Genomic DNA, 25,463 nt, shown 5'->3' on the forward strand with positions numbered 1-25,463 from the left:
TCCTTAACCCACTGAACAAGGCCAGGGATTGAATGCTGAATCCAACTCATGGATACTAGTCGGATTTGTTTCTGCTGTGCCACATTGGGAACTCCCCAAGTGGAATTTTTAAAAAGCTTTTCCCCTGTTAGATCTGCAAATATTTTAAAATGCTTTTCTACATAAAATACGAGTGCTATATAATTAAGATGTTATGAACAGAGTCCTTCAAGAATACTTCATTTATTTCCCAGACAACTTATTCTGCCAACTGGTGAGCCAGAGGATGATTCTGTTTGGGTTAACTTGTTCTTCACCCATGTTACATTGTAGCACTCTGCTCTTTTGTCACTTTACATTCTCTTTTAAAATACCTTCATGGAGGAAAATATAAAGCTATCCTGGATCATAATGCTATTCTCTGGTCCTCCTAGGAATATGTAACTATGAAGGAACTTCTGGCCAAAGAACAGGAAGAGAGTTTTTTGTGTGTTTGGTTGGTTTTGTGTATATTGAGCAATTTTTTGAGCACCTACTATGTGTCAGGCATTATTTAGGACATTGCTTGATAAAACAAAGATTCTTACCCTTGAAGAGTTTACCCAGAGGGAGGAAGATAGTTAATAACAGACATCCTAAATAAACTATATCCATTGTTTAAAAGTGTTAAGTACTAAGGGAGAAGAAAGATAGAAGGAGGCTTGAGGGATTGGGAGGCAGGGGCATGGGATTTGCAGTTTTAAATAGGATGATCAGAGTAGGTGGAGAGCAAAGATGCAGAGTAAGGAAGTTAGCCTAATGGGTATCTGAATGAGGAGCTTCCAGCCTGAGAGAAGAGCTGATGTAAAGGCTCTAAGACAGGATCTTATGTGTTCAGAGAACAGCAAGGAAGAAAGGAAGCCAGTGTGACTAAAGTAGTGGAAGGAAAGATTGATAGGAGAGGTCAGAGAGGTAACGTAGGGCCTCATAGGCTACTGTAAAGGAATTTGGTTTTGACTCAGAATAAAATGAGATGTAGGGGAAGGTGCAGTGCCTGCTCTGCAGTCAGCAGTGGTGGTCTTAGGTTCACATTAACATTCACACTCACAGGACACAATAGACAGAACCTGCTACAGCTTTACTTAGCTTTGTAGAAGGAAATAAGACAGGAAATAGAGAATGTCAGTATGGTAGCTTCAAATATGTCTTCACTGGCAGTTATTACAAAAGACTGGGGCACACTCACTTTTGTGTGATGAGGCCACAATTATGGGTGTGGGTTACCCCAGTCAGAGGAGCCTCAAATCTAGCAGGATTTCTTATAAAACTGGTAGGATATCTTACAAAGCCTGCAAGGGGACCTCCCACCATAAGCGCACTCTTAAGTTAAGAGAGGCATCGCTCAGAGAAGCTGAGGCTTGTATTTCTCAACATATTTTTATATTGTCTTGGTTGTGTATACTCTCAAGGTCTGCGAGTCCACTCATTGTCCTCCCAGTTCAGATGCAGTTTCCCAGTGAGTGGTTGTTTTTATAACAATGTTGACCTTCCATATTTTTCTTAACATGGTATATTTCCAAGGAAACCACTTTAATAGACGATAACATTAGGTTATGTTCCTGTGGGGAAAGCATTCTGTTCTGCAATTAATCCTTTCTTCTCTGGGAGTTACTACAGAGCTTTTGTGAGAGATGTAACTCTTGCATTTTGAAAGGGTTACTCTGATTGTTTTGTTGAGGATAAATTTTAGGAAGATCAGCATAGAAGTAGGGGATCAGGGAGGCTGTTTCAGAGATTCAAGCCTGAGAAGATAGTGGCTAGAAGTTAAAGTAGTGGTGAGAAAGTTAAGATTTTCTAACTTTATTTTGCAAGTAGAGCCAACGGGATTTACTACTGCATTGAGTATGTGGTTTAAAGGAATATCATTCAAGGATTATTCAATGACATTTAGAGTGAGCAGCTAGAGGGGAGTTGTCATCAACTGAAATGGGGAAGTCTTAAGTGCAGCTAATTTGGGGGCAGAGATTAGGGGTGCAGTTTGGACCTGTTAGGACATCCAATTAGAGATGTAGAGTAGCCAAGTACCTATACAAATTAAGTTTAGGAGAGAGGTTTAGAGATATTAATTATGATATAAATACAGATTGAGTTTAGGTGAAGAAAATTTGAAATTCTATCATGTAGATGATATTTAATGCCATTAGACTAGACCAGACGAGGTCACTATAAGAGCGAGTGTAGATAAAGAATCAAAAACTGAACCTTTGAGGGGGATGTGATTTTAACATCAATTTATTTGTTTTCTCATGCTTGTTTCACATCATATATTAAAATCCCTCTCTGGAAAAGATATCGTCATATGAAACAAGGTTATTTAGAGCATTTTACTGAAAAGTTATTTTTTCTTCCGAATGAGATTACAGCCGATGCGTATTATTTATTTAATACTTTGACTCAGAGTCTTTTTTACTTTATTGTTGAATTAACAGAGCATTATCTGATTTTTTTTCTTCCTTTTTTTTTTTTTTTTTTTAGGAATGATTTGGTCAGACATTAAAAGACTCTGGTATGAAGGGTTGGAAGACTTTTTAGAAGAATCACGTAATCAACTCAGTTTTGTCATGAATTCACTTTATTTGGCAACCTTTGCTCTCAAAGTGGTTGCTCACAACAAGGTGACTATTAACTATGTCAATTGGAGGCACAAGTGAAATTTATTTAGGAAAAAACCAAGATATTTAGCTATGTACTTTGGCCCAAATTTGTGTCTGATGTGTTTTCATTTTAAACGTACCCTGTGCAAGGAATAGTGCTCATTGTTTCCTTCCTATCTAATAGATTAAAGGATGTTAATTACCTTTAAATGTTGGTTACCTATTATATGCCAGGCAACATGGTTGATACTTGCTATACTTTATCTCATTTTATTCTCACAGGGATTCTATGAGACAGATGTCCTTATCCCCATTTTGCAAATAAGGAAAAGGAAGCTCAGAGATAATAAGTAACTTGTCCAAGACCACAGAGTAAGAAACCAAGACTGGATTTAAATCCAGGTCTGTCTAGGCATTTTCTTTCTACCAAATGCCAATTCCTTACATCTGAGCTAGGTTCATTTACCTCATTAACCTATATATACTTAAAATGAGAACACAAAGTTACTTAAATTAATTAGTGTTACATATCTTTATATATGCCAGGAAAAAGTTTATCTGAATGGAATTCATTGTATAGTGTTTCATACATTCCAAATCATGACTCTTATCTTCTACAACTTAAAAACCGATGTAAATTTAATTATTTTCTGGTGCTTAGAGTTTTAAATTTAAAATGTGACAAAAATCTAACCTTATACACATAATTTTACTTTTTTTTTAGAACTGCACCTGTAGCATATGGAAGTTCCCAGGCTAGGAATTGAATTGGAGCTGCAGCTACTGGCCTACACCACAGCCACAGCAATGCAGGATCCAAGCTGTGTCTGTGACCTACACTGCGGTTCATGGCAATGCCAGATCCTCACCCAACTGAGCGAGGCCAGGGATTGAACACGCATCCTCATGGATACTAGTCGGGTCCTTAACCTGCTGAGCCACGGCAGAAACTCCTTATAGTTTTATCTTTATAAAGATTTATAAAAGCCCAGAAAAGGTAATGGAGTTTGACTATCTTTGTCTAAATCTGAGTTTCGAATTCTGAAGTGTCACATTCAATGAACTATTTATTTTATAATATTTTTTGTTTTTTCTTTCTTTCTTTCTTTTTCTTTCTTTCTTTCTTTCTTTCTTTCTTTCTCTTTCTTTCTTTCTTTCTTTCTTCCTTTCTTCCTTCCTTCCTTCCTTCCTTCCTTCCTTCCCTTCCTTCCTTTCCTTCCTTTCCTTCCTTCCCTTCCTTCCCTTCCTTCCTTCCTTCCTTCCTTCCTTCCTTCCTTCCTTTCCTTCCTTCCCTTCCTTCCCTTCCTTCCCTTCCTTCCTTCCTTCCTTCCTTCCTTTCTTTCTTTCTTTCTTTCTTTCTTTCTCTTTCTTTCCTCTCTCTCTCTCTCTTTCTTTCTTTGCTTTTTAGGGCCACACTTGGGGCATATGGAGATTCCCAGGCTAGGGGTGGAATCAGAGCTACAGCAGCTGGTCTACACCACAGCTACAGGAACTCGGGATCCAAGCTGCTGTCTGCAACCTACACCACAGCTCATGGCAATGCCAGATCCTTAACTCACTGAGTGAGGCCAGGGATTGAACCCACATCATGGTCACTAGTTGGATTAGTTTCTACTGCGCCACAGTGGGAACTCCAATATTTTTTTGGTTTTTGACTAACTTATAGAGGAGACAACAAACTGGTTATCTTATATCATTTTACTTTATTAAAAACCTCTGTTTCTGGGCGGTAGTAGAGAACATGTTTATTAATAGGTATGCTCAGTAACCAGAGTTGTGAAATTAAAAAAAAAAAAATTGATCATATATAGATAAATGTTTCAATAAAGAGATTAAAGGTCATTGTTTTTTTTAGAGTGGTCCCTTTAGTTCTAGAAGTAGGGTGCCCATATAATTTCCTTTCCAAACCAGGACACCTAGAGAATAAAGGGGGGAACTATTAGTAATTATGCCAGGAAAACTGGAACTCTCTCAGGCAGTTGGAACATGTGGCCACTCTATGTCTAGGTATAATAATGCAATTTTTTTTCTTAATATTTAGAAGGGAGAAGAGTTTCCATAGTGTATTCTAGACCCCTGAGTCACAGGACTAGGTTAATTTGGTATGATAGCTAATTAATTGATAGCACACATTCTTAAAGTTTGTGTTGTGGAATTTAAGAAAAACTAGCAAGCATTCATAAAAAATTTAATGGAAAGTTTAATAAAATTATTTCTAAGAAAACCTCTTTATATAGAGCAAGTGATATTACCCAACATACTTAGAAATCTTTTATTTAAAACAATGTTATTTCTGTTAAAGAAGAAAACTTTATGAAACATAAATGGTGTTCCCACAAGGAGACATAAGATAGTTTTCTTTCTTTCTTTCTTTCTTTTTTTTTTTTGAGAGAGCTATTTACCTTTGGCTTTTTCTTCTTAACCATAGTTTCACGATTTTGCTGATCGGAAGGACTGGGATGCATTTCATCCTACACTGGTGGCAGAAGGGCTTTTTGCATTTGCAAATGTTCTGAGTTATCTTCGTCTCTTTTTTATGTATACAACAAGCTCTATCTTGGGTCCATTACAGGTAAGTAATTAAAATTTCTTAAAGAGTATTTGTTAGAACTGCTATCTATGCCTTTCATTTGTCCACCAGAACATTGTTCTTTCATGACGTTAGAGTTAACTTTGTTGGAGTTCCCGTCATGGCTCAGTGGAAACGAATCTGACTAGTATCCATGAGGATGCAGGTTCAATCCTTGGCCTCGCTCAGTGGCGTGAGCTGTGGTGTAGGTCACAGACACTGCTCTGATCCTGTGTTGCTATGGCTGTGGCGTAGGCTGGCAGCTATAGCTCTGACTCGCGACCCCTAGCCTGGGAACCTCCATATGTGTAAACTTCCAGAAGTTTCCTGTGCATGTTAAACCTTATATGTATGACTATATGATCTAACCTTTAAAAAAATAGCTGTTATAATATTGTTTTATATATATATGTGTGTGTATATGTTATAGTACTGTTTTATTTATATATATAATATATATAATAGTATATATAATAATATTATAATATGTATATAATATAAAGTAATACAATATAATAACATGTAATATATATACATATAATACTGTTTTATTTATATATATATACACACACACTGCTTTTTTTACTTAATATTTTGTGGACACCTTTCTATGCCAGCACACGTAGGTGGACTTCATTCTTTTTAAATATTTCGGATGTTCTAAATTCTTGTATATATACATGCATCTTTGTGTGCTTCCTATTGGCTACATTCGTAGGGATAGAATTTTTGGATGAAAACGGTAATGGTAAATTATTCTTCAAATTTGTATGCCAATTTAAACACCAAGAATTTATGAAAAGTACCTATTCCCCAAGTTTTCAAAGATTGTTGAAGGGGAATGTAATTAGGCTTGAATAAAGCTCCCAGATGCACAGCATATGTCTAAATTACAGAGGATACCCATATAAATAATAGACCCTCTCATTTGACTTGTACACATAATTTTTTCTTATAATAGACTCAAAGTGAAAGAAAATTGATCACTGTGGCAAAAGAGATTAGGACAGTGCTAGAGGAGGAAATGCCATGCTTTAGTGATTGGTTTAGAAAAGTCAATTGAAATACTTTATATCATAATGGTTTTATATTTGTAAACTTTAAGAAGCTCTAAATATATGCATTTATTTCCCTTTAGGTTTTAGCAAGAAATTTTCCTTTTGTCCCTTGCAAATAAAGCCTTTTCCTAAATCTTCATCTCTCTGCCTCTACTTTCATAGCAACAGTGTCCTCTGTAAACCTGTCCAGATTCAAGGAATGTACCATCCAACACTCACAGTGTTGGCATGATCAGAATGGCTTTTTGTTAGACAACTAGATTGTAAATGTTTTAAAAGTGCTGAAATATGTAAAACACTTAGAATAAAAGGCATAACCTGTGAATTGTATGGTTTCTTCCTTTTGTTGCTTGGGCATTTAGTATTTCCTAACTTGTTTTCCTGATAATTTTGATGAATAGCTATGTAATACATTCCACAGATTTCAATGGGACAGATGTTACAAGATTTTGGAAAATTTCTTGGAATGTTTCTTCTTGTTTTGTTTTCTTTCACAATTGGACTGACACAACTATATGATAAAGGCTATACTCCAAAAGAACAGAAGGACTGTGTAGGCATCTTCTGTGAACAGCAAAGCAATGATACCTTCCATTCGTGAGTATCTTTTAAATTTTTAGTAAATATACTTCTGTCTTTCTGTCTTGTTATGTTTGAATTCGTACCTATAGAAATAGAACTTCAAACTTTCTTTAAGGTATTTCTTTTTACCCATATGTACCTCCGTATGGGTACAGCCCTAAAAAGACTAAAAAGTAAAAAATAATAAAAAATAAATACTTTTAAAATTTTTTATTTTATTCTTTTAAATTTTTTTTTGTCTTTTTGCCTCTTCTAGGGCTGCTTCCCGCAGCATATGGAGGTTCCTGGGCCGGGGGTCTAATTGGAGCTGTAGCCACCGGCTTACGCCAGAGCCACAGCAACATGGGATCTGAGCCATGTCTGTGACCTACACCACAGCTCATGGCAATGCTGGATCCTTAACCCACTGAGCAAGGCCAGGGATCGAACCTGCAACCTCATGGTTCCTAGTCTGATTCATTAACCACTGAGCCACGATGGGAACTCCATAAATACTTATTTTTTATGAATCATTTGGTAGTCATCTTTGCATATCGTATCTTAATTAGTAGGTCTGAGTTATTACGTTGTCTCCTCAACTATGGTTATTTTACAGAGGAACTCTTGCATTTTGTGCACTGTTAGCATTTTGGACAAGACACTTCTTTGTGGGTTTTATATGTGTATTGCAAGATGTTCAGCATTTCTGCCCCTCAAGTAACTCTCATTAACAATTGTCATTGTTATAACCAAAACATTCTCAGAGGTCATTAGGATTGAGATTTTAAAGCTTCATGAACAGTTTTTTCCTCTAATTTATTGTATCATAAGGAATTGAACAACCAGTTATGAGGCAGACAAAATACCTCCCCTTATTCCTAACTAAAATAATGGAGAAGGGGTATGGAATTATGCGTCTGTTGTGTTTCTTTTATGTACCAACTATTCTTTAATTTACTTAAGGTATAAGATTGAATGAGTAGTAAATATTCATCTAACACCTTAAACATACCAGACACTGTTTTAAGTGTAAGTAAATGAAGTATCAGTGAATAAAACTACCATCATGAGGTTTATTTTCTAGGGAGATGATAGAGGCAATAAAAATATAATTAAAATATATAGTATATTAGACAGTGATGAGAGACTATAGCTCAAATAAAGCTTGGGCCAGGGAGGATTTTATGTGAGAGGGTGCAGCTTTAGATAGGAAGCTAGGGAAAGCTCAAAAAGTGATGATATTCAGGTAAAGATACAAATCTGGTGAAGGATCAAGCCGTGAAGAAGGTGTCTAGAGGAAGAGCATTGGCAGGTAGAGGGAATGGCAAAGGCAAATGCACTGAGATGGGAGTGTGGTTGGTATGTTCAAGGAAATACTAGGAGGCCAATGTAGAAGATCTCTAGTGAGTCAGAGGGAAAGTTGTGGTAGATGAGGTCAGGAAGGTAATGGGGAATAAAGTGGATCAAAATGGAGAGTAAGAGGACTTGAAACTCACCAACCCCCACAGACACATCAAAAATACATGTATGTGTGGAACAGTTCTCACTGGAAGCTAACTAAAAATTGGCAGAAGGACTCATATACAAAAAGATACACTTAATAGATATCTACAGGACATTCCATCCCAGAACAGCAGAATGCACTTTTTTTTCCAAATGTATGTGGAATGCTCTCCAGGATAGATCACATACTAGGCCACAAAATAAGCATCAATGAATTTAAGAGGACAGAAATTATATCAAACATTTTTTCTGACTACAGTGGTATGAAACTAGAAATCAACTGCAGAAAGAAAAATGGGAGAACAAAAAACACATGGAGACTAATTAACATGCTGCTAAAAAACCAGTGGGTCAATGATGAAATCAAAGAGGAAATCAGGGGTGTTTCCTTATGGTGTAGTGGTTAAAGGATCCAGTGTTGTCACTGCAGCAGCTCAGGTCACTGTCTGTGGTGTGGCTTCACTCCCTGGCTTGGGAACTTCTACATGTTGCAGGCACAGCCAAGAAAAAAAGATGGATGTGTTAAGTAACGTGTTAACTAATAAATCAATAAAATGTTTATATAACAATTTTAAGAAAGAGGAAATCAGAAAATGGTTTGAGACAAATGAAAACGGGAAAATAACTTTCCAAAATTTATGGGATGCAGCAAAAGCAGTTCTAAGAGGCAAGTTATAGCAATACAGATCCTCAAAAAACAAGAAAAATCTTAAACAACCTAATCTAGGAGGAGTTCCTATCATGGCACAGCGGAAATAAATCTGACTAGGAACCATAAGGTTGCAGGTTTGATCCCTGGCCTTGCTCAGTGAGTTAAGGATTCTGCGTTGCTGTGAGCTTTGGTGTAGGTTGCAGATGTGGCTCAGATCTGGCATGGCTGTGGCATAGACTGGCAGCTGTAGCTCTGTTTAGACCCCTAGCCTGGGAACCTCCATATGCCATGGGTGTGGCCCCAAAAAGCAACAACAACAACAAAACCTAATCTACCACCTATAAATATTAAAGAAAATAGAGCAAATAAAACCCCAAATAATGTGCTTGGGTTGTGGGATGGAAATCCTGTGAAATTGGGTTGTGATGATCATTATACAACTACAGATGTGGAAAAACAAAAACAAACAAAAAAACCCAAAGAAGTTTCAGAGTAGAAATAAATGAAGTAGAGATTTAAAAAAATAGAAAAGATTGATGGAAGCAAGAGCTGGTTTTTTGAAAAGATAAACATAATCGATTTGAGAGCAGACTCAAATAAACAAAATAAGGAATGAAAGAGTAATAGTAACAACCAATACCACAGAGATACAAGAAAAAGAAATCAGGGAATACTAGGAATGGTTTTATGCCAACAAATTGAACAACCTAAAAGAAATGGACAAATTTCTAGAAACATACAGTCTGCCAAGACTGAATCAAGAAGAAACAGACAATTTGAACAGACTAATCACTAGAAGTCAAATTGCATTTGTAATTTAAAAAAAGTGAAAAACTCCTAGGAAGCAAAAGTCCAGGATGGGATGGCTTCGCAGGGAAATTCTAAACATACAAAGAAGAACTAATACCTTTCCTTCTTATACTATTCCAAAAAACTGAAGAGGAGAAAGTACTCCCAAATCCATTCTACAAGGACACCATTACCCTGATACCAAAACCAGAAAAAGACACTACCAAAAAAAGGAAAATTACCAGCCAATATTTTCGATAAATATAGTTGCAAAAGTCCTCCTTAAAATATTTGCAAACTAAATCTAAAAATATATAAAAAGGATCATACACCATGATCAAGTTGGATTTATTACAAGGTTACAAGAATGGTTCAACATACGCAAATCAATCAATGTGATAAACCACATTAACGAAGGATAAAAATCACATGGTCATATCCATAGATGCAGAAAAAGTATTTGACAAAATTCAACATCCAATCATGATAAAAAGTCATCAAAGTGGGAATAGAGGGAACATGTCTCAACATAGTAAATTCCATTTGCAACAAACCCATCACCAGGATCACAGTCAGTGATGAAAAGCTGAAAGTCTTCCTAATTTCAGGAACAAGACAAGGATGGCCACCCTTGCCACTTCTACCTAACAAAGTATTGGAAGTCCTACCCACTGGAATCAGACAAGAAAAATAAATAAAAGCTATCCAAATTGGAAGAACAATGATAAAACTCAACTATTTGCAGATGACATGATACTGTTAGAACTAGTAAATGAATTCAGTAAGGTTTCAGTATACAAGATTAACATACAGAAATCTGTTGTGTTTCTATGCATTAATAATGAAATATCAGAAAGACAAAGTAAAAAAAATCAGGAGTTCCTCTGTGGCTTAGTGGTGATGAACCCAACTACTATCCATGACGATGTGGGTTCCATCCCTGGCCCTGCTCAGTGGGTTAAGGATCTGGCGTTGCTGTGGGCTGTGATGTAGATTGCAGATGAAGCTTAGATCTGGTGTGGCTGTGGCTGTGGCATAGGGTGGCACCTGTAGCTCTGATTCGACCCCCTAGCCTGGGAACTTCCATGTGCCATAGGTGCCGCCCTAAAAAAAAAAAAAAAAAAAAATCAATCCCATTCAGAATAACACCTAGGCATAAACTTAACAAGAAGGTAAAAGACATATACTCTGAAAACTATGAAACTTTGATGTAAGAATTTGAAGATAATACAAAGAAATGGAAAAATATCCCATGTTCTTGGATTGGAAGAATTAACGTTGTTAAAATGGCCAAGCTAAAGCAGTCTACAGACTTAATGCAGTCCCCATCAAAGTACTCATGACATTTTTCACAGAAATAGAACAGATAATCCTAATATACATATGCAACCACAAAAGACTGTAAATTGCCAAAGCAAAAAGAAAAAAGAACAAAGCCAGAGGTATAAGCTTCCCACCCAGACTTCAGGCTATTCTACAAAGCTACAGTAATCAAAACAGCACAAAAAATAGACACATAGATTAATGGAATAGAATAGAGAGTCTAGAAATAAACTCACACACCTTTGGTAAATTAATGTATGACAAAGGGAACAAGAATATACAATGGAGAAAAGACAGTCTTCAACAAGTGGTGCTAGGAAGACTGGACAGCAATATGTAAAACAATGAGATTAGAACATTCCCTCACACTATATAGGAAAATAAATTCAAAATGGTTTAAAGACCTCAGTGTAAGACCTGAAACCATAAAACTCCTAGAAGAGAACAGGCAGAACACTCTTTAACATACATTATAGCAGTATTTGGGGGAGGGAATCAATCTCCTAAGGCAAAAGAAATAAAAGCAAAAATAAGCAATTGCGACCTAATTAAACTTAAAAGCTTTTGCATAGCAAAGGAGACCATTGACAAAATATAAAGACAATCTACAAAATGGGGGAAAATATTTGCTAATGGTATAATGAACAAGGGGTTAATATCCAAAATATGTAAACGTCTGATACAACTCAATATTTTAAAAAACACACACAAAAAAATGAGACAACCCAATCAGAAAATAGGCTGAAGACCTAAATAGACATAGTTCCAAAAACACATACAGATGGCTAACAGGCACATGAAAAGGTGCTTAACATCACTAATTATTAGACAAATGCAAGTCAAAACAATGAGTTTGCTTACACCTGTTAGAATGGCTATCATTAAAAAGTCTACAAATTACAAATGATGGAGAGGATGTGGAGAAAAAAGAAAATATACTGTTGGTGGGAATATAAATTGGTGCATCCACTATGGGAACAGTTTGGAGGTTCCTCAGAAAACTAAAAATAGAACTACCATATGATCCAGCAGTTCCACTCCTTGGTATATATCTGGAAAAAAATGAAAACACTAATTTGAAAAGATACATGCACTCCACTGTTCATAGCAGCACTATTTACAATAGCCAAGACATGGAAGCAGCCAAAGGGCCCATTAACAGATAAATGGATTAAGAAGATGGGGAATTCCCTGGTGGTTCAGTGGATTAAGGATCGGGCATTGTTACTGCAGTGGCTCTGGGTACTGCTGTGGCGTGGGTTTGATCCCTGGCCTGAGAACTAAGAAAAATGAAATTCTGCCATTTGCAGTAGTGTGCATGGACCTTGATGATATTATACTTAGTGAAATAATTCAGAGAAGACAAATACTATATGTTACTTATATGTGGAATCTAAAAAATAATACAAGTGAATGTATATGCAGAACAGAAACAGACTCACAGATATAGAAAAACTTGTAAAACAAAAACTATTACATTTAGAATGGGTAAACAATGAGATATAGCACAGGAAACCATATCCAATCTCCTGGTATAGAACATGATGAGAAAAAGACTATATATGTAGGTATGACTGGGTCACTTTGCTGTATGGCAGAAATTGGCACAACATTGTAAATCAACTATACTTTGTGGGGTTTTTTTTTGTTTTTTGTTTTCTAAGAAGGAAAACAAACTTATGGTTACCAAAGGGGAGAGAGAAACAGAGATTCTGGGTGTGGGAATCACAGATACAAACTACTGTGTGTAAAATAGATCAGCAATAAGGGTATAGTGTATAACACAGGAAATTATAGTCATTGTTCTGCAATAATTTATAATGTAGTATCATCAGCAAAAATACTGAATCACTGCTGTGCACCTGAAACTAACAATGTTGTAAATCAACTATACTTCAATTAAAACAGAGAGAGAGAGAGAGAGATGGAGGGAGGGAGAGAAGGAAGGGAGAAAGAAAGGAAGAGAGGGAGGAAGGTAATGGGAGCATGTAGGACCTTGACCCTTGGGCTTTGGGCTGTTGAGCTTGAAAGCCATTTGAAGTTTTTGAGTGAAGAAATGGCAAAATCTAATTAATAGGATCTTAGGCTGCTGTGTTGAGAAAAAAACAGAATAGCAGTAAGAGTTTAAACAGGAATAATGTATCTTCCTTTTGAATTTTTTTTTAAATTTTTTAATTTTTTTCTTATTTTTATTACTTAATGAATTTTATTACATTTATAGGTGTACAACAATCATCACAACCAAATTTTACAGTACTTCCATCCCAAACCCTCAGTGTATCCCCCCACCCCCTCAACCCGTCTCCTTTGGAAACCATAAGTTTTTCAACAGCTGTGAGTCAGTATCTGTTCTGCAAAGAAGTTCACTGTGTCCATTTTTTAGATTCCAAATGTAAGTGACAGCATTTGATGTTGGTGTCTCATTGTCTGACTGACTTCATTTAGCATGATAATTTCTAGGTCCATCCATGTTGCTAAAAATGCCGGTATTTCACTCCTTTAAATGGCTGAGTAATATTCCATTGTGTATATGTACCACATCTTCTTGATCCACTCCTCTGTCGATGGACATTGAGGTTGTTTCCATGTCTTGGCTATTGTATAGAGTGCTGCAATGAACATTGGAGTACATGTATCTTTTCAAGTCATGGTTTTCTCTGGGTGGATGCCCAGGAGTGAGATTGCTGGATTAAATGGTAATTCTATTTTTAGTTTTCTGAGGAATCTCCATACTGTTTTCCACAATGGTTGCATCAGTTTACAATCCCACCAACAGTGTAATAGGGTTCCTTTTTCTCCACACCCTCTCCAGCACTTACTATTTGTAGACTTTTTGATAATGGCCATTGTGGCCAGTGTAAGGTGGTACCTCATAGTGGTTTTGATTTTCATTTCTCTAATTATGAGTGATGTTGAATATCTGTTCATGTGTTTTTTTGGCCATCTGTATGTCTTCTTTGGAGAATTGTCTGTTTAGATCTTCTGCCCATTTTTTGATAGGGTTTTTTTTTTGGTATGGAGCTGTAGAAGGTATTTATAAATTTTGGAGATTAATCCCTTGTCAGTTGATTCATTTGCAAAGATTTTCTCCCATTCTGTGGGGTGTCTTTTCATTTTGTTTAGGGTTTGCTTTGCTGTGCAGAAACTTTTAAGTTTAATTAAGTCCCATTTGTTTATTTTTGTTTTTATCATCATTACTCTAAGAGGTGGATCTGAGAAGACGTTGCTGTCATTTATGTCAGAGAGTGTTTGGCCTATGTTTTTCTCTAAGAGTTTTATAGTGTCTGGTCTTATATCTAGGTCTTGAATCCATTTGGAGTTTATTTTTGTGTATGGTGTTAGGGAGTGTTCTAATTTCATTCTTTTCCATGGGGCTGTCCAGTTTTCCCAGCACCACTTATTGAACAAGCTGTCTTTTCTCCATTGTATATTCTTGGCTCCTTTGTCATAGATGAGTTGGCTGTAGGTGTGTGGGTTCTGGGCTTTCTATTCCTGTTGCACTGATCTATATTTCTGTTTTTGTGCCAGTACCATACGGTATTGATGATTGTTGCTTTGTAGTATAGTCTGAAGTCCAGGAGCCCGATTCCTCCAGCTCCGTTTTTCTTTCTCAGGATGTCTTTGGCTATTCTGGGTCTTTTGCCAGCACATTCATTTTAGAAAATGTTACTCCTGGGTTACAAATGTATTCTTTATGTAATGATAGAAATGAATTCTTTATTTTTGCTAATTTATTTAAGTTCCTTTTAAACAGAAATGTAATTGTCTTTACAGGTTCATTGGCACTTGCTTTGCTTTGTTTTGGTATATTTTCTCCCTAGCACATGTGGCAATCTTTGTCACAAGATTTAGCTATGGAGAAGAATTACAGTCCTTTGTTGGAGCCGTTATTGTTGGGACATACAATGTCGTGGTTGTGATTGTACTTACCAAGCTGCTGGTGGCAATGCTTCATAAAAGTTTTCAGTTGATAGCAGTAAGTATTCCTTCTTTTAAAAACTTTATATTCTCTTTATATCATACCAAATGTATGTAGTAGATAAGGAAACCAAAGATTTAAAAGAATTAAGAATTAGTATCATTTAAAAATTAAATGTAGATTTTTTTTTTAATGTAAGTAATATATATCAACTGCAAGTCTTGAACCAAATTTTTACCTACAAGGCGTGGAAACATTTGAACAATTTTAAGCACTCTCCACACTGGCCCCACCATGTATGTGTATGCATGTGCATGTCTATTCATATCCTGTGTTGCTTTTTTACTTGCTCTTATAGAATCATGAAGACAAAGAATGGAAGTTTGCTCGAGCAAAGTTATGGCTTAGCTACTTTGATGACAAATGTACATTGCCCCCACCTTTCAACATCATTCCTTCACCAAAGACTATCTGCTATATGATTAGTAGCCTTAGTAAATGGATTTGCTCTCATACATCCAAAGGCAAGGTTAAACGGCAGAACAGCTTGAAGGTAAGAAGTAAGATGTTTGAACTGCAACATGATAATTTTAACAATTCCTAATCTCAGATGCTTCCTAAACATAAATATGCAGGTTTCTTAAAAGCTAGGACTGCCTGGAGTTCCTGCTATGGCTCAGCGGTAAAGAACTTGACTAGGATCTATGAGGATATGGGTTCTATCCCTGGCCCTGCTCAGTGGGTTAAGGATACAGCATTGCGGTGAGCTGTGATGTAGGTCGCAGACATGGTTTGGATCCCCTGTTGCTGTGGCTGTGACGTCAGCCGGCAGCTACAGCTCTTGATTCAACTCCTAGCCTGGGAGCTTCCATATGACATGTGTGTGGCCCTAAAAAGACAAAAATAAAATAAAATAAAATAAAATAAAAGGACTGTCTTTTTCTTTGTTTTTTGTTTTCAAAACCTCCTGTGTCCTTCATGCATAGTGTAGGATCTTAAGTAAGGATTCAATGAATATTTATTGAGAATGAGAGAAAGAGCTGCAAATTTTTTTTGTGAACTCTCTTCTCACAGTTTTGAAACAAGGAAAATATTCAGAGTACCTAGTCTGTCCACATAAAAAAGAGTGATTCCTAGAGTCAGTGCGTATTTTTCTGGTCCTTCCTGAAAGTTGTTCAATACACAAATAATTTAATACATGTTGCTAAAAAACAGGAGTTGGCAAACTTTTTCTGTAAAGGACCAGATAATAAATATTTTAGACTTTGTGGAACAAAATTGTAGATATTACATGGATAATAATATGAAAAGAGAGAAAACAAATTTCTACAAAATGTTCATTGATGAAATTAAAAATATGACAATAATTGAGTAATTATTTCTATAATATAGATCTATTAATGAAAGGAATGGAATTCCATTTGGGGAGAATAACATTTTGCTTAAATGGGGTTTAAAGCTAGTATTTCCTTTCATCAGATTGATTACAAATACTCATCTGTAAAAGCCGTTCTTAGTTCACAGGGCATCAGAAATAGGAAATGGGCCATATTTGGCCTGTGGGGCATAGTTTGCTAACCACTACTATAAACTAAGGATTTTTAAATCAAAATAAGCATACAGGTAAATGAAAAAGAAATATGCAGGGCATGTTTATTCCAAACATGTATTGATTATTTTACTTTTTAGGGCCACAGCATATGGAGGTTCCCAGGCTAGGGTTGGATTTGGAGCTACAGCTGCTGGCCTACACCACAGTCACAACAATGCCAGATCTGAGCTATGTCTGCAACATACACCACAGCTCACGGCAACGCCAGATCCTTAACCCACTGGGTGAGGCCAGGGATCGAACCCACAACCTCATAGTTCCTAGTCAGATTCATTTCTGCTGTGCCACAATGGGAACTCCTGAATATTATTTTTAATATGAAGTGACAAAAATATAATCAAATAAAGCATTATAAGGTATGTGTTTGTATCCGTAAGCTTTTTAAAAACTTTGCCTGGTTTAAATTCTTTTATGTTCATTGTTAGTATTATATTATTTTGTTTTGAAGGAATGGAGAAATTTGAAACAAAAGAGAGATGAAAACTACCAAAAAGTGATGTGCTGTTTAGTGCATCGTTACTTGACTTCCATGAGACAAAAGATGCAAAGTACAGATCAGGCAACTGTGGAAAATCTAAATGAACTGCGCCAAGACCTGTCAAAATTCCGAAATGAAATAAGAGATTTACTTGGCTTTCGGACTTCTAAATATGCTATGTTTTACCCAAGAAATTAGCCATTTTCTAAATCATGTAGAGAATAATTTTCAATAACAAATCTGAGAGACTGCATTTGCATAACTTGCAATTAAATTAATAAGATATATATTGAAATAAAGAATTATGTAAAAGCCATTCTTTAAAATATTTATAGCATAAATATGTATAATATGTACATAGAATTAGTTTTTTAAAAACCCTCTGATAGTGGCTTTTTGCAAGTGTAAAACAGATTAAGTGGATAGATTATGTTAGCATGCTGCTTAGTTTTCTTATTTAAATAGTGCTTAAAATTTTTTGCTCCTTATGTTTAGGAACAGCAATTAGAAGTGTACTAACTATTGCCAGAAGGTTTTATAAAAATGAAGATCAGCAAATGTGGAGTGATCTCCTTCCATAGGATACACTTGAGATATAGGAGTCATATTTTTTAAAATCTTTGTTTTAGGAGTTTACATATAGTGTGGTATTTATTGTTTAGGAATATAAGTTTACCTAAAACAGTAATCTATTTTTTCTTTTGTTATAATCTTAAGCAACAAATATAAACCCCTAATGAATCTATGAATCTATTTATGTCTATAAATTTAAATTCACTTAAACATTTGTTATTGTAATATATTTACTTTGACATGGTTGTAACCACTTTATATTTTTAATTTTGCTTTTTTCACTTAATATTTTATATATACATTTCCATGTACTGATAGAGTCCATGTATTTAAATTTTTATAGAATTATATAGTTTTTGAAAAATATAGTTCGTAGACTTTCATTTTGTAGCTGTAGAGTATTTGATTATGTTTAGTTTTACACAGCTACTTCTCTAAAGTTAGGTGTTTATTGGCTTTTAATTTTTCATTATCATAATAGTGATTTTTTTTTCAAGTTGGGGTGAATGGTCCTAGTTATAAAGTTAATGCAAAATAAGGATTTAGAAGATACTTCTTTATCATGTATGGTCACAACCTGTTTTGTTTTTGTAAACACTGGAAGGCCTTTTAATGAAAGAGTTCATTTTGTATTTGGACTAAGATTCTTGAGCTCATCTCACCAAGTATTTTTCACAAGATATAACATAGCTTCTATAAAAGTAGCTTCATGCTTATTTGTGGCTTATTCTTGATGCTTAGGATGAAAAGCATTGTCTTTTAAAATTGGAGAATAAAATGTAAAATACGGATTTTGATTTTTTTCTGTGTTCATGTAAGGGATATAGTTAACATTTTTTCATAGGCTATTGCTTATATATTCTTGCAGCATTTCTAGTTAAGAGGTTATTAGGTATGTAATTATATTTTTAACTGAATGTCAGATGGTCTTAAGGCCACAGGGTGCAGGTAGCCCTTGGTTTGTAAGTACCACTGATCCAGGGATCATTGTCAAAAAATGTTAGTATTGTGATTCATCTTGCTTTTTACTTTTTAATTTCCAAATTGTAAGTGTTCCCTTTTTTGGGCAAATTCTTATAAAAATGTTTATTGTAAAGTTATATATTTTGTCTATGATGGGATTATGCACTTCCCAGTTGGGATTTTACATCAGGGTTTTTAGGCATTCTAAAAAATACCTAGTTATTAAATCAAAATATTTATACTGTGCCTACTGTATGCATGAGTTACTTATGAGGTATATTTTGAATGATAGCATATTGTAAGAAAAAGGTAAATAAAACTTGACTTTATAAATTGACAGTCTGTTCATTGTACTATTGTATACTTTTTACTTTTTATTGAGATATAATTCTTATAAAATTCACTCTTTCAAAGTATATATAGTTCACTGGTTTTCTTTTTGTTGTTTTTTTGTTTGTTTTTTTACAGATTAAGTAACTTTGTTTATTTATTTAGCTTTTTAGGGCTGCACCTGAGGCATATGGATGTTCCCAGGCTAGGGGTCTAATCAAAGCTACAGCTGCCAGCCTGCGCCACAGCAACAGCCACAGCAACGCCAGATCAGAGCCACATCTTCGACCTACAGCTCATGGCAATGCTGGATCCTTAACCCACTGAGCGAGGCCAGGGATCGAACCCACAACCTCATGGTTCCTAGTCGGATTTGTTTCCACTGTGCCACGACGGGAACTCCTGTTTTTTGTTTTGTTTTTTTTTAACCTATGTCAACAAAGGTCTAAAATTCATCAATATCAAATCAGATCCATTTGTACCTCATCCTATCTCCGGTGGCAGTCTCATTTAACTCTGTTAGCTATCTCTTCTTATATTTGTAAATGTCTTGTTTTGAATGTCTACCCAAAGACCTGTATGTGAGTGTTTATAGCAGTGTTATTCATTCTGCCAACCAAATGCCCAATAACTGGTGAATGGATAAATAAATTGTACACCCATGCAAGGGGAATCTACTCAGCAATAAAAAAGAATTGGATTAGAGTTCAGTCAGAGAAGCAGAACTACTGGAATATTTGCAGGCACACATGTATTTCTGTATAGTGATTTGTTTATGGGGATATGACATTACAAAATTGTTGGAGTTGGTTAAGCAGTCTCTGAGGCTTTCTTTTTTTTTTTTAACAGCTGCGCCTGTGGCATATGGAAGTTCCCAGGCTAGGGGTCGAGTTGGAGCTGCAGTGAAGGCCCACGCCACAGCCACAGCAACAGCAACACTGGATCGAAGCCACATCTGTGACCTATGCCACAGCTTGCAGCAATGCCAGATCCTTAACCCACTGAGTGAGGCCAGAGATTGAACCTGCATCCTCATAGAGACAACATGGAGTCCTTAACCCACTGAACCACAAAGGCTATTACTTTTTGCATCTAATACTGGAGCTTGAAGTTCACTGGGTAGGCTGTTGGGAGGAGAAGAAATGCAACAAGCTGGAACCCATGAGGATGGGCTGAGACTCATGCCACTTCTCACTGTCTCCAACCTCGATGATGTGGATGTCCTGTGGGAGAAGTTACCCTTTGCCACGATGCTAAACAGACTTGGCCCAGGACTCAGAGAAACTGAAGACTGATCCAAGGAAAGGAGTCCTGATTGCTGCCCCTCACCAAGTTGAGTCAGCAGATATGTTTCAACATGTGTGAACTACAGAAGTGCCTGCAAAACACCCCAAATGGCTGCTGCTCCACCTCTGCCCTCCAAATTTTACACTAAAAATGTGTCTTCTGGCCCACCCTACCTAGAAGCACACAGGGAGAGAAGTCTGGGAAACATACTTCAGCCTACCCAAGTTGATGCAGGAACAAACTACCGATCTGTGCAGTAACACAGATGAATCTAAGAAGTATTATGCCAAATGAGGAAGCTCATCACCAAAGGCTACAAATTATATGATTCCATTAATATAATATCCTGAAAAGACAAAATTATAGGAACCAAAATCAGATCACTGGTTACCATGATCAGTGGGAGGAGATGATTGATTGCACAATTCATCAAACTGTACATCTTAAAAGGGTGAATTTTAATGTACAGAAATTTTGCTCCAGTAAATCTGACTAAAATACGTAATGCTACAATATACTAAAATAAAGAAATGAGAAAATAACAGTGGAGTCTTAGGATTTATTACCATTCCAGGAGAAAACAGTGCTTGACTATGCAAGTGGATAGCCAGCACTAACACAGCACAGGTGCAGTACAGTAATACATGCCAAGGTGAAGAATTTTTTATTTTTCTAAATTATTTTAGCAACTCTAGATTCTTTGCTTTTTCATATGAATTATAGAATCTGCCTATCAGTCACAGCCCCGAATCTTGTGATGATTTTAATTGAAATTGCATTGAGGAGTTAACTATTGTGGAACAAGGGGAACAAATCCAACTAGTAACCATGAAGTTTCAGGTTTCATCCCTGGCTTGCTCAGTGGGTTAAAGATCCAGTGTTGCTGTGAGCTGTGATGTAGATCACAGACATGGCTTGGATCCCACATTGCTGTGGCTGTGGTGTAGGCTGGCAGCTACATTTTCGATTTGACCCCTAGCCTGGGAACTTCTATGTGCCACAGATGCAGCCATAAAAAAGCAAAAAACAAATTGCATTGAAATTGAAAATTTTGTTGTCCTTGGAAAATACATGTATTTGTAAATAACAAATAGGCTGAAGTTATAGGCCCTAGGGAGTCTAATTATTCAAAATTACACTAAGAAAATATTAATAGCACCAGGGGTAATGTCTGCTTTGAATTTCTCATTTGTAAGTAAATTTGTTAGCTTTCTGACATCACTGGCCTGTTTGTAAACATGTTGTGTTTCTTGAAGATATACTTAGAAGAATTACAATGACAGTATTTCTCTTCATTTGGTCATTTCACAGTATTTTTTCTTTTCCTGCACCCCCTGCCTCCAGTTTGAAATATATACTTCAGATATGGAACTCAAAAATAGGAAAAATTTTATGTGTTAGTTACATGCTTTAAAAGTAACCATCTTTAATAGACATGACTTCCGATGTGAATTAAATTACAGTAATACAAGAAGCAAAACAGCATGTTTGAGTAGGAGGTAAATGTATGTCTCAAAAAAACCAAAAAACAGGGAGTTCCCATCGTGGCGCAGTCGTTAACGAATCCGACTAGGAACCATGAGGTTTCGTGTTCGGTCCCTGACCTCGCTCAGTGGGTTAATGATCTGGTGTTGCTGTGAGCTGTGGTGTGGGTCGCAGACTCGGCTCGGATCCCGCGTTGCTGTGGCTCTGGCGTAGGCCAGTGGCTCCAGCTCCGATTCGACCCCTAGCCTGGGAACCTCCATATGCCGCGGGAGCGGCCCAAAGAAATAGCAAAAAGACCAAAAAAAAAAAAAAAAAAAAAAAAAAACTGTTTCATCCAGAAAGTGGTAAGTTTCTTCATCCTGCTACCAGCAATCTAGAGATGTCTCTCTCTTTCATCCATTAGAAAGACGGTTTAATGAATCCTTTCAGTTTTAGGTAAAATTATTCTTATTAAAAGATATTAAAACTGTCAGGTGCCATCGAAGAGTTTTGAGGAAGGAAATGTACTGGCTGCCTCATTAAGTCATCCAGAAATTAATTTTAGGAGATGATTCAACTCCATACTCATTTCCCCCATTTCAGTGGGAATAGCAAGCAATCACTAAATTTTCTATGAAGATTGTTTTAATGCAGTTTTTTTTCCATTTTTTTTAAGCTACAAAACTAAACTAAGCACAGAAGGGAGTAGCTCTCTTATTCTCCTCCCTATCCTCAGCTTAAGTACGGTGTCGATGTTAAAGAGCACAAATTTGTTGAATGAAAATTTAGCCATTATCTGCTTGTATAAATATCCTGGAAATGACATCCAGTCTGTTAGGCACCCATCTAACAATTGCAGGCTCTAGGTCCTATTGCATCAAACTGGACTGGAAGAAAACTTAGATCATCTCCTTCAACCTTCCCATTTTACAGGTAAGAAAATTATTTTAAGTAATCCAGGTTGTATGATTTCTGACTTGAGAGCTTGAACTCAATTTATTATTTGTATTGGGAAAGATATAGTCAAAAACTTTGCTTTTTTGAATGAATTTCTTATTGTGGGTTCATCTTGGTCAGAGAACAGAACTTAAGATGTCCAGTGTTTATTTTTATTTTTATTTTATTTTTTTGTCTCTTTGCCTTTTCTAGGACCGCTCCCGCGGCATATGGAGGTTCCCGGGCTAGGGGTCGAATCGGAGCTGTAGCCGCCGGCCTCCGCCAGAGCCACAGCAACACGGGATCTGAGCCGCGTCTGTGACCTACACCACAGCTCATGGCAATGCTGGATCCTTAACCCACTGCGCAAGGCCAGGGATCGAACCCGCAACCTCATGGTTCCTAGTCAGATTCATTAACCACTGCGCCACCACGGGAACTCCTCCAGTGTTTATTTTTTAAGTGACTAGGTTACTAAAGACTTTCAAGTTTTTGAAACTTGACCAGAGTCAGAAGCAGAGACCAGCGAGATGAGCAGCAGTCAGAGGGAAAGGATGAACAGTGAGGTAGTAAACATATATAAAAAGCAGGAGTCAGACTTAGAAAATAAACAAGCTGTGCCCTGGAGGGACCAAGGGCTTAGAAAGGAGACACTGGTTAATTTTATTTTGGGGCCACTTTATATCCTGATCAGTTTGTTTATTCAAGGATCTGCAAACAATTTGAGACTTATAAAAGATCTCAGAAAGAATCCAATTCAACTTTCTCATTTTACAGATAAGGAAACTAAAGTTCCCCAATGCTGCCTGTGAAGGAGAATCCAAGACTTTCTCCTCATCCAGGAGGCTCTTGCTTGCATTATGCTCCTGTTAATACTAATTTCTTGTATGTGAGAGAAATTAATCAGTTGTATAAAATCATACTTTAAGGTTGTAAATGTTCTTAATAGATTTCTGTGTTTAAAAGCTCACTGTTTAAATTGAACCTAATTAAATCTTGGTTATCAGAATGCCACAGGGACATCCATCAAGCAGAAGATACTATTTCAAATTTATATCTAATCAAATTTTAGCCTTTTAAAGTCTAATTGACTTTGTTTTTAAGAGGAAGAAGCAAATTATAAAATGTCAGAATTTTAAATAACTTTAATAACTTTAAAATCCCTCAGAAAAACTTCTTTGTATGTCCCAGAGCTGTTCCATCTGAATCCCTAATTCTGTACATGTACTATATGTACACCCCATGATTCTACTTCTATAGGCTCTACGTTAAAAAGAGGCTGTTAGGGAGTTCCCGTCGTGGCGCAGTGGTTAACGAATCCGACTAGGAACCATGAGGTTGCAGGTTCGGTCCCTGCCCTTGCTCAGCGGGTTAACGATCCGGCGTTGCCGTGAGCTGTGGTGTAGGTTGCAGACGCGGCTCAGATCCCGCGTTGCTGTGGCTCTGGCGTAGGCTGGCGGCTACAGCTCCGATTAGACCCCTAGCCTGGGAACCTCCATATGCCGCGGGAGCGGCCCAAGAAATAGCAACAACAACAACAACAAAAGACCAAAAAAAAAAAAAGAGGCTGTTAGTGTGTGAATAATGACCCTCACATACTTAATTCAAGTTGCTTAGTTATAAAAGATATAATAATATTCATATTTTATTTGGGGCTAGGGTTAAGGGACAAACTTATGAAACTATTAATGCTAATCACTTTCTTGCATGTTGCTTCCAGTTTTCTGTTGGGATTATCATATCATTTTTGGATTATAATAGTCTTGTTTTTTCCTTTCCAATATCATTTCTTTTCCTTGCCTTACTACATTGACCAGACCCTCTATACAATTTTTAGTAGAAATAGTGATTTCAAGTATTCTTATTTTATCACTGACCTTAAAGGAAAAGCTTTCAATATTTCATCATTAAACATGAGATTTGCTGCAAGTTTTCTTGTCAGTTTAAGTAAGTGCCCTTCTATTTATAATTTGCTCATGGTTTATTTTTGTCATGAGTAAATGTTGAATTATATTAAGCGCTCCTGCATTATTAAGATCAAATGATTATTCGTTTTTAATCAATTGTGAATAGGGCTTAGCAGAACCTTTTCCCATTGAGTCGGTCTTTGTTTAGCTCTAGCTTAAGTTACCTAGTAATCTGATAATACAGTATGTCAACTATGTTGCTAGGCAAATTTGTTTGAAGTGAAAAAAAAAAAAAAAAAAAAAAAAAGGACCCCTGATTGGTAAATTGCATTGATTGGGAAGAATCCAATCCAGTGAAAATCAACTATAAATACCTGAGAGGGAGGCCAGAGCTTTGGGGCTTTGCAGAATGTGTAGCTCTTATAAATAGGTATGTCATCTGTGAAGAGTCTGGGAGCTGGGCCTCTCAAGTTGCTACAAGAGAGAATGGTTTCTGTGGAGATGCAACTTTTAAACTGGAGTGTCTGCATCCATCTGGCATGAACCTTGTCTCCTGGCACCTGAGACATTATCTGGGGAGGCCAAAGAAAACAGCTCATGGATAGCTGTGTGAACTGCTGCCAGATGGCTGCAAAGACTCCCTTAGAAGAACACTGTCCTGTTAAGTTCTGGTTACTGTGCTATATCTTTCTGAGAATATTGGTACCAAGGGAGGCCTGTGGTACTATTGAATCTGAATTGTTAATTGCACCTTAGACTCCTCAATTGGCATTGCAGATTGCTGCAGTGACGTGCGATCATTACATTCATATATACATTTTCTAATATTCAATCAATCAAGCATGTCTGGCATAAATCCAACTTGATCATGGCCTTATTTTGTTTGCTGGATTTTGTTTGATAATGTTTTGTTTAGGGTTTTTGCAC

General features: G+C 36.5%; 1 protein-coding gene across 28 annotated transcripts in view; it reads left to right on the forward strand.

The window, feature by feature from the left end:
* Positions 1-18,945, forward strand: part of TRPC1 (transient receptor potential cation channel subfamily C member 1) — a 62,058-nt gene extending 43,113 nt beyond the window's left edge. For 11 of the 28 annotated variants that reach the window (XM_084986614.1, XM_084986615.1, XM_084986623.1 and 8 more), the window contains 7 exons: positions 2,494-2,633; positions 5,041-5,184; positions 6,661-6,836; positions 13,289-13,459; positions 14,842-15,043; positions 15,345-15,539; positions 17,047-18,945. In XM_084986614.1, coding sequence (XP_084842740.1) covers positions 2,494-2,633; positions 5,041-5,184; positions 6,661-6,836; positions 13,289-13,459; positions 14,842-15,043; positions 15,345-15,539; positions 17,047-17,274 — 1,256 coding nt within the window. In that variant the 3' untranslated portion in view covers positions 17,275-18,945. 28 annotated transcript variants of the gene reach the window in all.
* The last annotated feature ends 6,518 nt before the right edge of the window (positions 18,946-25,463 follow it).

Source organism: Sus scrofa, chromosome 13 (genome assembly GCF_054392235.1).
Source record: "Sus scrofa isolate SSC_HxYL_T2T_F1_AM1 chromosome 13, Sscrofa_HxYL_maternal_Yorkshire_Landrace_v2.0, whole genome shotgun sequence".
In the NCBI taxonomy this organism is placed as follows: domain Eukaryota; kingdom Metazoa; phylum Chordata; class Mammalia; order Artiodactyla; family Suidae; genus Sus; species Sus scrofa.